Source organism: Leopardus geoffroyi, chromosome D4, assembly GCF_018350155.1.
Source record: "Leopardus geoffroyi isolate Oge1 chromosome D4, O.geoffroyi_Oge1_pat1.0, whole genome shotgun sequence".
Lineage (NCBI taxonomy): Eukaryota > Metazoa > Chordata > Mammalia > Carnivora > Felidae > Leopardus > Leopardus geoffroyi.
The window spans coordinates 89489484-89501323 of NC_059342.1; the positions used below are offsets into that span (position 1 = coordinate 89489484).

General features: G+C 52.1%; 1 protein-coding gene across 13 annotated transcripts in view; it reads left to right on the forward strand.

Moving 5' to 3' along the window:
- PRRC2B (proline rich coiled-coil 2B) overlaps positions 1-11840 on the forward strand; it is an 88438-nt gene that overhangs the window by 54488 nt on the left and 22110 nt on the right. For all 13 annotated transcript variants that reach the window (XM_045468104.1, XM_045468103.1, XM_045468110.1 and 10 more), the window contains exons 12-15: positions 1065-1380; positions 3654-3847; positions 6012-6207; positions 11059-11275. In XM_045468104.1, the coding sequence (XP_045324060.1) occupies positions 1065-1380; positions 3654-3847; positions 6012-6207; positions 11059-11275 (923 nt within the window). The remainder of the gene's footprint in view (positions 1-1064; positions 1381-3653; positions 3848-6011; positions 6208-11058; positions 11276-11840) is intronic.

An 11840-nucleotide genomic window follows, 5' to 3' on the forward strand; every position in this document is an offset into this window, starting at 1 on the left:
CACTTTGAGTGCTGCTCTTTCCTCTCTGGGAGCACTGGGGGCTGATGGTGGAGGCTCTGTGGTGCCACTGCGTCCAGCGCTACAGAGCGCGGCCGGGGCTGGTCAAGGGCCACGTGAAGGACAGTGCACACGTCGGCCCCAGTTACATCGTGTGAAAGTACTTTCGTTTCCAGGTCAGAGGTTTCTGATCTTTTACAATTGTCACTGTTGTCTGGATTATGAGAAGCCAGCTCTCAGGAGGAAAAGTCCTTGACTGCGGTCAACGTGTCGCATAGCGCTTTTGCGGAGGGTTCACGAGCAGACCGGAGAAGGCCCAGACCGTGTTTGTTTAGGTTTGAGGACTAGTGACACTTCTGTGCGTCACTAGCACTCAGAATGGGAAGCTGTGTGTTGTGACGGTCACCTCGCTGGAGTTCCAGTGGCTGGGGATCGGTTGAACTTGGCCGTCGTCCGTGCTGGTGCATATTCTGGGTGCTCCCTGCAGATCAGGGAGGAACCTTCCCGGTGTTGAGTGGGCTTCTCTCTGTTGCTGTCTGGTAACTGAGAGATGTTTTTAGATGAAACGTCACTTTGTAACCGTCGATCTGACTGCATTTTAATTTCTCGTACCTCTTTATTCCCAGAGGTTTCTGTATTTTTACGGGAGAAAGACTAGAGCCGTTTTGCAACTCAGGGGATGAGCGTGTGGTCCCTGCTCCCGTCCAGTAGCCGTGGAGGCCCTTATCTTGTGTGCCCATTAGTGGTGGTGGGAGCACCAGGGTGCTGTTTTCTTTGTCGGTCACCATGCAGAGTGTGGTGCAAATCCTTCCTTGCACACCCACCATCCCGAGGGCCTCCTCTATCCCCAGCTTACAGTGGGGAGCTAAGGGAGGGAGGGTTGATACTTGCCCAGACCTCACTGCAGGTTAGGAAAGGGCCTGGAGACCCAGGTCCGTGGCGTGCGTGACTGCTGCCTCTCGAAGGTGCTCGGGGATCTTGGGAAGCAGAACTGTTCCCATGCTGGGGTGGCCCCGTCTCCTGGGTTTGGGGTCTGTTGTTCCAGCAGACTTCATTTCTCTTGGCAGAAGTCCTCGCTGGGCAGCGTGTTCCGGCAACAGTCTGTCGAGGACAAAGAGGACAAACCACCTCCACGACAGAAGTTTGTGCAGTCAGAGATGTCCGAGGCCGTGGAACGAGCCCGAAAGCGCCGGGAGGAGGAGGAGCGCCGAGCACGGGAGGAGAGGCTGGCTGCCTGTGCCGCCAAGCTCAAGCAGCTGGACCAGAAGCGTAAGCAGGCTCAGAAGGCGGGCGAGGCCCCGAAACCGGCAGAGAAGGAAGTGCCCCGATCTCCAGGCACTGAGAAGGTGCCCCCACAGGAGAATGGCCCTGCTGTCCGCAAAGGTAGGCGCTGGGCCCTTGTCCCATCAACTAGACACCCTAGGCTGTGGGTGCCTCCCTGCCTTACTGGTTCAGCCTGTGGCGGGCAGCTGGAGGGGGCGGGGGAGCACCGGCCGTTGAGTTTCGGCATGGGTTCACATCCCGTGTCAGGGACTGAAACCGGCTGGCTGCGGCCACTCACCTCCCTGGTGCCCGTTCCCTCATCTGTAAAATGGGCTGGAATTAGTATGCACTTTGCCACACGCTGAGGGGCACGTGAGATAACGTACAGAAAGCACCTCGTGCAGCTTCTAGATACGGAAAGTGTGCGCGCTGCCCGCTTGGTTGTCATTCCGTACCTTGTGGCCATTCTCACCCCTGCCACTGCTCAACCAAAGATGCGGATGGTGGCGGGCCTCAATGCAAGCCCAGGGTCCTCTGAGTTCATTTAACAAAATCACAAAGTGGGGCGACTGGGGGGCTCAGCCGGTGAAGCGGCTGACTTCAGCTCAAGTCATGATCTCACGGTTTGTGAGTTCAAGCCCCACGTCGGGCTCTGTGCTGACGGCTCAGAGCCTGGAGCCTGCTTCGGAATGTGTCTCCCCTCTCTCTCTGCCCCTTGCCTGCTCATGCTCTGTCTCTCTGTCTCTCTGTCTCTCTCAAAAATGGATAAACATTTAAAAAAAAACCAAGGGGCGCCTGGGTGGCGCAGTCGGTTAAGCGTCCGACTTCAGCCAGGTCACGATCTCGCGGTCCGGGAGTTCGAGCCCCGCGTCAGGCTCTGGGCTGATGGCTCAGAGCCTGGAGCCTGTTTCCGATTCTGTGTCTCCCTCTCTCTCTGCCCCTACCCCGTTCATGCTCTGTCTCTCTCTGTCCCAAAAATAAATAAACATTGAAAAAAAAATTAAAAAAAATAATAATAATAAATAAATAAATAAATAAAACCCAAAATCACAAAGTGGGGCGCCGGGGTGGCTCAGTCGGTTAAGCGTCCACCTCTTGATATCTGCTCACCTCATGATCTCATGTTCGTGGGATCGAGCCCCAAGTTGGGCTCTGTGCTGACAACACGGAGCCTGCTTGGGATTCTCTCTCTCCCTCTCTCTCTGCCCCTCCTTCACTTGTGCTCGCACATGCACACACTCTATCTCAAGAAAGAAAGAGAGAGAGAGAGAGAGAGAGAACCACAAATATCTTTGTGACCTTGGGGAGAAGCCTGCCTGTTTGTTAGAGTATGTTTTTCCTGGCCTGGATTCTGAGGGATGGATCCACATGGCTCCATAAGGGATGTTGAACAGCATTGCACTTCGGAAAGTGCCTTGTAGCAGTTGTAAAGAACATGTTCTTTGTGACCAGCTTTGTTCTTTGGGACCTTCTTAAACGAACTAAAACCAACTCTGTTTAGGAGAGAGGGGCCCGATGTTAGTTTCAGACCCTGAAAGCTTCTCAGGTGGGTCTTACTCATGGTCATGGTCTGCTGGTCCTCAGCCCCCTTCTGGCCAAGGAACACCGAGAAACTGCCACTGTCCTGCCCATCGCCTCTCACTGAGGCCCGAGTGCAGCCTGTGCTGGTGTCCACACTCGCTGAGACAGGCAGTGGAGAGTCCAGGAAGCGGGTGCCATGGTGTGAGTGTGTTCAACTGAGACTGGCCTTCGGGGTGTGTGGGCCCCTGCTCTGTGCTCTTCCGTGTTCCCCCTGCGCTGCACTGCTGGGTCCCTGAGGCTTTGCCTCAGGGTTTGGGTGTCCCCTGCAGTAAAATCAAGAATGCCGACGTCTTTTCTACTTCGTTAAAGCTGTAAAGGTGGCTTGAGGTAAGGAAGAAGGGAATTTCAGAGAGCATACAGATGGGAAGTTGTGTGGAGCGCTCGCTACCGGCCTTGCATGGATTGTCTCCCTTAAGGCTCACAAAGGCCTGTGGGATGGACAGAGTTGCTGTCCTCCCTTTACAGATGAGGCAACCAGCCAGGGGACGCGTGCTGACTTGGTGGCCAGCCTGGCCTTTGGCTGCATTGACTCCTGTCGCTCAGGTGATGGCTGTGGGCTGTCGCCGAGCTGGTGGCTGCTCTCTCATTTACTGGGGTCCTTTTCAATAGAACCCTTCTCTTCTGGAACCCTGGTGGTTCCTCTGACCTCTCGACCCTTAGCTCTCTCTCACCTCTGAAGCGATGGCGTCGTGGGGAGTCCATGACCTCGTGCACCGTCCGTGTCAACGAGAGCAAGCGTTTGCCGTAAACGTTTGACTGGCCCGGCTTCTGTGAGCTCACCGCAGCCGTTTCTCTGGTTACTTGTCCTCTAGGCTCCCCTGAGTTTCCTGCCCAGGGAACCCCCAACACGTTTTCAGAAGAAGCCCCCGCGGCTCCTCCGGCTGTGGCTCAGAGTGGCGGCAGTGAGGAGGGCGCCAGGGAGGCTGGGTCCCCTGCACAGGAGTTCAGCAAGTACCAGAAGTCTCTTCCTCCCAGATTCCAGCGCCAGCAGCAGCAGCAACAGCAGGTAAACAGATCGGACTGCTGAGTGTGGATGTCCCCTGTCTCCTCCTCTGGTCCCCTCCCCCTTCGATGAAAAGAAACAACTCGAATATCCCCATCACTGGCACGGATGTTAGGGGCTGCACCTGAAAACTTACAGCCTTGGAAGATCATCCCTGGCCGTGTTTTGTTTTTCCGAGTGATTTCTCCCGTGGATGAATAGAACGGTTGTTGGTGGCGTCTTCCCTTGTCTGGTGTTGGTGAGGCAGTGGCAGCGGGGTGTGCACTCACCCAGTGCAGTTTCGCTGAAGAGTGGTGTTTTCGTTCAGAGCAGTGCACTGCAGCCTGTCCGTAGGCCAGCGTTGTCCGCCCTGGGACCGTCCCAAGGAGTGAGGAGGCCCGGGAGGGCTTGGAAAGCTGGCAGAGAGGTGTACTAGCTTGGGATAAGCACGGGGGTTTGTAGGGGTTGAGTTGAACTGCTGTGCATCCTGGTCCTAATCGTGCAGCTTCTCGGGTTGAGTGTGGCCTCAGATGGCCCAGGAACAACGAGTACCGGCCTCAGAGGGGCCGCGAGGGTTTTGTGGCACCTGCATTCTGGTTGATCGGTGCTATCAGTGTCATCTTTATTAGTGTTTTGTGAACTTTAAAAGGGACCTGCTCTTCGCCCCAGAGAAGATTACGTGGGTGATGGTTGTAATCGTACCGATCTCTGGTGGCCAGCTGGAAGCACCGTTGGTGATTGTGTGTGTTCCAGGAGTGATAACTGAAGGAACAGATGATTACTGATGAGCAGTGCACTCGGGTGGGAAACAGATGAAATGTGGACATCATGTAGCCCAGCAGCTAGATGTGCAGTAAATCATCCTTAATAACAACGATCCTGGTGCAGAACATGTGTGCCTTAGGGACACAAATCAGGATCTCCAGCATCTCCAGCCTTTTCCAGAATCTCATTTAGTTGCCTGTAAAACCTTCACCCCAGACCCTCCTTCCCCTGGGCCCCTACGAGGTCTTCCGGAAGCTCATCAGGTCCTGAGCGGTAAACACGAAGCTGTGTTCCTTGTGTGCTTTGACGGTGTTATAGTGTGAGCCAGCACTGTGCAGTTACTCCCCGGCTTGGTGGAGAACTACTGACCAGGAAGGTCTCTGGGGTGACTCCAGCCAGACACAGCAGCGAGAGCTCCTGTGTGTAACGCTTCTGGGGGGCGGGGACGGGTAAGTCCTTCTTCGGGAAGAGAAAGGAGTCTGAAAGCACCAGGACTGCCGAAGGAGCCTGGCAGACAGACTGTCTGGTCAGGTTCCCCGGGGGCCTGGGGTCCAGACGGAGGAGGAGCTCTGGGCGGAGGCCCACAGAGCCGTCCTGGGAATCCAGCCCGGGCCTTTTTGTTTGCAGATGGGAAGGGTGCGGCCGGGTCCGCTTTTCTTGTCTGACTCTGCACCTGGGTCCTGCCGGAATGCTGATTCTGGGTGCACTGGAGATGGCAGCCCTGGAGGTCACTGATGTGAAGGGGCAGGGCTGGAAATGAGCCCCCACGGGGTCTAGGACCAGATTTTCAAGGTTTTGCTGATATTCGTCCATTTGTGCACTGGATTTTCTATGTGCCGTGACTGGTGGTAGGCCACAAGGAGACGACAGTGAACCCGGCGTGTAGTTTCTTATGGTTTTGTGAGGGAGACCGGCAGCTCAAAATGATCACCCACTGTCAGTGCTACAGAGGAGAAGGACCAGTGCTGCAGAGCAGAGGCAGGGGCCTCATCTCGTCCAGGGACTCGGGGTGGCTGCCCGGAGGAAGGGTGTTTTGAGTGGAATCCTGAAGGAGGAGCAGGGATGAGCCGGGATGCAAGGGAGTAGGAAGCCTCCTAGACAGAGGGCCCAGTGTGCAACCAGGGCCCCATGTGGGCAGGCAGTCGTGTGCAGTGAAGCTGGTGGGTGGTCGGGCAGGTCACATGGGGCCTGGTGGGACTCGGGCTGTTCCATGGAGAGCTGTGGGGAGCCATCAGAGACTCCTACAGCCCGGGGTTAGTGTGCCTGTGTGTGTGAGTGTGTGTGTATGGGGGGTGGGGGTGGGGGTGTGTGCCTGTGTGTGTGTAGTGTGTATATGTGTGAGAGTGCGTGCATGTGCGTGTATACACCTGCACGGTCTCTGCCCCGAGCACTGGTCTGACCTGTTCTCTCTCTGTCTGCTCAGGAGCAGCTATATAAGATGCAGCACTGGCAGCCCGTGTACCCCCCACCTTCCCACCCACAGCGCACTTTCTACCCCCACCACCCCCAAATGCTGGGCTTCGATCCCAGGTGGATGATGATGCCTTCCTACATGGACCCACGGATCCCGCCCACTCGGGCCCCAGTGGATTTCTACCCGTCCGCCCTCCATCCCTCGGGTAAGCGAGCCCCAGTGGGCCACACCAGTGTTGTCCAGGATGGTGTGGTGTTTGGGGTGTTGCTTCGGGACTTAGGCCCGCCCGGATCCAGTCTGGCCGTTCCTGTAACTCACGTGACCAGTCTGAGTTTTAACTTTGTTGTTTGCACCATGAGGGCATGGATAGTACCAGTCGCAAAGAATTACTGGGCAGAGTCTTTCTGATGATGCATTATATGTTGTTTTAACTAGTTCTGATGTCCCTGCAATGTCCTTTTGTTCCTCTTTCCTTTTTTTTTTTTTTTTGTTTCTTTTTTTTCTTACTGAAGGATATCTCTCTTTCCATTCTTAATGTTTTTTTGTGACTTCTCTCTTTTTTTCCTTGATTTCTCCTCCCCATTTTTAAAATGCCATTTTTAAAAAGCAACTTTTGGGTTTCTTAATTCTTTTATCTTATTTGGTTTTTATTTCATTAATTTTCCTCATTAATTCCTTTGAAAGTATTGTACTCTTTTGTAATTGCGTTGAATACTTGGCCCAGTAATTTCTGATTTTTAGATGTAAGTATTTAAGTATTACTTTAGCTGTAAATTGCTATGAACAGGAGTTTTAAGATACAGCATTTTTGTTACTGTACAGTTTTCAGTGCTCGTCGGATTTTGATTTGTTACCTTTCTTTGGTTGATGGTTTTTAATAGTATGGCATAAATTTTCCAAATAGAGAGTTTTAAGAATATCCGGATGGTGTTAATTTCTAACGTGGCTGCTTTGTGGTCAGATACCATTGTCTGTATGATCTAGAACAGGGGTCAGGAAGCTTTTCTATAAATGCCAGATAATAAATATTTTGGGCTTTGAACAGCTACTCCATTTTGCTGTTGTAGAACAAAAACGACCAAAGACGATAGTGATTGAACAAGTCTGGTCGCTTTCCAGTAAAACTTTATTTTTAAAAACAGGTGGCAGGTCAGGTTTCACTCAAGGGCATTCGTATGCCAGCTAGCTCCCGATCGGGATTGCTTGGTGTTTTGTTGAGATTTTTTTTTGTAGGCTATTACATACTCTTTATTTAACATTCTGTGTTTTCTTGAAAAGAATATTCTCCAATTGGATGTGGTCCATTCCATCGAACTTGCTGGCTGTGCTGTGCGAGTTTCTCTCACATCCATCACGATTTGTTACCCCCCCCCCCCCCCCCATCACTTACTAAGAGGTGCGTGAGAATCTCCCACTGTGACCGTAGGTGTGTTCAATCCCTAGGCCTGTCGGGCTTCGCTCTGTCTGGAAGCAAACAGGTTTGGACTGATGTATCTCGTTCTCCTTATCCTCACACAGCACTGTCCTCCTTAACTGTGCTTTCCACCTCTCCTGTCCACTGTGTCTGATACTGATGTCATCATTCCAGGGTTCTTTTGATGAAGATTCATTTGGTATCTTTTTACCATCCGCCTCCCTGAGCCCTTTTTTGCAGGGGGCGTTTGTAGGTACAAGATGCGTATGGTTTTACCCACTCTGAAAATCTGCGACTGTAATTGCCAAAGTGCCTCTCTTTGGATTTGGGGGGATTATGATATTCGGATTTTCTGCTGTCCTACTTTATGCTTTCTGTTGATCCCACCTTTCTTACTTTTCTTCTTCCTTTTTTTGGATCAAGTTTTCCTATGCTTCTGGTTGTTTTACTTCTGCGTGCTGTTTGTACTGTGTTAGTGGTTACGTGACGTTCTGATACGTACCTGTGACTGGCATAGGCTGATGGGCATTCTCACCCTTCACCCGAGCTGATTAGCTCATCAGTCTGTCTTCTGAGTTCTCCCTCGAGTTTTAGTTCTTGTTTTTATGCCACCAAATCGGGCATTGTTTCTGTTGCTTCCTGCAGTCTGCTTCTGCAGACTCGCCTGTCCCTTCACTAGTTCCTTCCCGTGTGTTCCATCTGGGTGCGATACACTTCTTTGTGAAGTACATTCTGTCGAGTTCTTCAGGAAGTTTTTCTGGCAGTAGGTTTTCTTTGCCTGAAAAAGTCTTTATGGCACCCTTTCTCTAGCTGGGTGTAGAATTCTGGGTTGGCACGTCTCTTTTTCAGGACCAGGAAGGTAGTAGTCCATTTCCTTCTGGTTCTGTGGCTGCTCAGAGTGATTCGTTTCTGTGGAACCCACTCTGTGTTCTTTCTGGCTTCTTTAAGATCTCCTCTTTCCTCTGTGGTTTCGTCTCCCCGTGTTGTGTCCATTTTCTCTCTGCTTGTGTCCAATTTCTCTGTTTCTCTCTCTCTCTTTTTAATTTTATTGCCCAGTGAGTTTTTTCAGTGACTATATTTTTTATTATTGGAATTTCTTTTGTCAATTCTAGTGTGTGTGTGTTTGTGTGTGTGTCATGTTTTTCTTAAGGTTTTAATTCCTTTTTTATGCTTTTAATAACTTAAAACCTGATTTCTAGTATTTATTATTCTGTTATCTGAAGTTCTCAGGCAGGTAACCCTGTGGGCTCACTGTGGGCTAGTGGTGGGCAGCTTCCCACACATGCTGGGAATTTTGGATTGTGAGCTCATTTTCAACAGAGCTGTATTTGTTGTGGGGATCCGGTACAGCTCGAGTGGAGAGTCTTTCTCTCCAGTTATGTTTTCTCTTGCCTTCCTAGAACCCCTTGCTATTCTAACTTGGGAATATTCTGGACCACTCTTGGGGAATGCATCTAAACCCTCCTCCCCACAACCTGCATGAAAGCCAGCACAGTTATACATTCCTAGCAGCTATTTTTCCCTAACTGGCCCAGGCCAGGACACAAACTTAAGTTGTTTCCCTGTACTAAAGAGCGTGTGTGTGTGTGTGTGTGTATGTGTATGTATATGTATATGTATATATATGTGTGTATATATATATACATATATATATATTTTTTTTTTTTTTTTAATATTTTTATTTGTTTATTTTGAGAGAGAGAGTGAGCCACCCATGTGAACAGGGAAGGGGCGGGGAGAGAGAAAGAATCTCAAGCAGGCTCCACACTGCCAGTGCAGAGCCTGATGTGGGGCTTGAACTCACGAACTGTGAGATCGTGTCCTGAGCCAAAATCGTGAGTCAGGCACTCAATCGACTGAGCCACCCGGGTGCCCCAAAAGAGCATGGATTTTTAAATCTGCCTTTGAATTGAGGGCCTCTGTCTTGAGCAGCTTCTCCTTGTGCAGAAAGCTCTATCCCCTGTGCTGCTGGGGGTCAGAGTCCAAGCCCATGGTTACTAGGACTGACAGGTGTATTCCCCTGCTCCCCTCCAGGAAGCACTGGCTTGTGGCGCTGGCCGGTGGCTGTGGTTTCAACTCCCTGGGGATTTCCCAATTTCTTGGGAACACAGCTCTGCAAGTGATATGTGTGATGACCTATTCTGCCCCGCACGTTTGTGGTAGCAGGGTTTTCCAGGTAATAAGAGCTGTGAAAAGAAGCCAGTGTGCCTCATAATGAGTACTTAATGAGTGGTGTGTAATTTCAGGGTTCCAGAGAGGGTCCCCACCGGCTGACTCACACTAACTTTATGTTGGAGTCACGTATCAGTGGCGTTTGAAGAGGGCGCTCTAGAGCTAAAAGAAAGCTTTAACGCACCGGCCTAACGCAGAGCCGTTTTCTGGCCAGATTATCTCTGTGTAAAAGCCACACAAAATGTGTGTATGCTAATAAGCTCTGTGAAGAAAGTATCTGAAAAATCAGATCTTTTTCTGTCCACAGACTTAGGCCTGATGAGACGTTTAATTTCTGCACCACCTCCCTCCTCACTCTCCCCAGGTTGATGGACGTGGACAGATAGGCCACGGTGGCGGGGAGGGGGGTGGTGGCACACTTTCCCCTGCTAGCTTATGTCTGGAGGGACCGAGGTGTCCTCTGTGTCTTAATCACCTCAGGCCCGTTAAACAGTTTATTGTCATCTGTGCACCCCCATTCACCGTATAAAAACGTGGAGTGTGGCAGTCAGTCCTAGGGCTAGAGATAAAAGGAACTGGGGCTCCTGGCTGGCTTGTTCAGGAGAGCATCCGACTCTAAATGGTCTAAGGGTTGTGGGTTTGAGCCCCATGTTGGGTGTAGAGATTACTTAAAAATAAAATCTTTTTAAAAATAAATAAAGGAACTGATGGGGGCACCTGGGTGGCTCAGTCGGTTAAGCGTCCGACTTCGGCTGAGATCACGATCTCACAGTTAGCGAGTTCAAGCCCCGTGTCGGGCTCTGTGCTGACGGCTCAGAGCCTGGAGCCTGCTTCGGATTCTGTGTCTCCCCCTCTCTGTACCCCTCCCCTGCTTGTGCACTCTTTCTTTGTCTGTCTGTCTCTCTCTCTCTCTCTCTCTGAAATATAAATAAACATACAAAAAAACAAAACTGAAACCAGAGTCCCTTCCTAAGGCTTGATGCTCGGGCTTTGAAGCCTGCAGACGGCAGCTCCTGGTCCGTGCGCCTCTTGGCCACACGGCTGGTCTTCCTCGCACCTGGGCAGGAGACCTCAGCGTCCCTACTCGCACACAGACCCTCGTGGCCGACGGGTTGACCTCTCTAGCCTTTTGCTGACATCATGGGCTCTCTAGTTAGATATTTCCAGTTTCCATTTGCCAGTTTGAGGCACTCTTCAGCATGGGGTCCTGAACCTGGAGCGCAGGTTGGACTTCACAGGTCTTAGAATGGATCCGTAGACCCCTCCCGTCACGTGCTCGTGCACCTTCAGAGGTTCCGTGTTGAGAGAACACGGAGGGCTCGGCGATGGCGAGCAGGTGGGGTGCTGTGTCCGCCTGATAGGGTAACTGGTAACTACGGTCTCCCTCGGGCCTTGGGTTGCCCCCGAGGTTGGAGTGCGGCTCTCTGCGCTGGCTGATGCAGGGTGATTCTTTGCCTGTGCCTCCTTCAGGACTGATGAAACCCATGATTCCCCAAGACTCCCTCGGTGGGACTGGCTGTCGCTCTGAGGACCAGAACTGCGTGCCCCCGCTGCAAGAAAGGAAAGTGGCCGCCCTCGATCCGGCCCCCGTATGGAGCCCAGAGGGCTACATGGCATTGCAGAGCAAAGGCTACTCGCTTCCGCAGCCGAAATCAAACGACGCTTTGGCCGTGGACATGCATGTCAGGTGAGCTGGAACTCGGCCCTCCTGGCCTGCAAGTGAGGGCAGGATGTCCAAATCCTGCTCGTGCGGGGCCCCGGGAGGGGGCGCTGTCCCCGCAGGCAGTGTCCTCCATGGACGGGGAGTACGAGGAGGTTTGCTGGAACGCTTTTGTGTGAGAGGCGCTCACCTGCCGGCGGGGCTGACGGCCGAGGAGAGGTCCTGGGTCAGAGGCAGATCTGCTGAACCTTGGGTCAGGGCGAGGGGTGGGGTCTGGCGGGGCCGCGTGCCCGGGTCGTGGCTCCTTCCTGTCCAAGTGGAGCAAGCTGGCCCTGCTGGCCCAGGGCCCCAGACTCTCCGTGGACTCCCAGGCTCCAGCTTGTCGCTTGAACCAGAGGATCCCCAGCTGCTACGCCTCCAGGTGGCACGCTGAGTCCACCAGCAGCCCCCGCGTTCTTCACTCTGGACTCCAGGGGCCGCCGACCAATCCATGGCCCAGCAGCTCTGAGACATGTTTAAAGCTAGAGCAAATGTTGGTGCTTATGTTTTTTTCTTTTTCATTTTCTTTTTAAAAAAGATTTTTTTTTTTTTT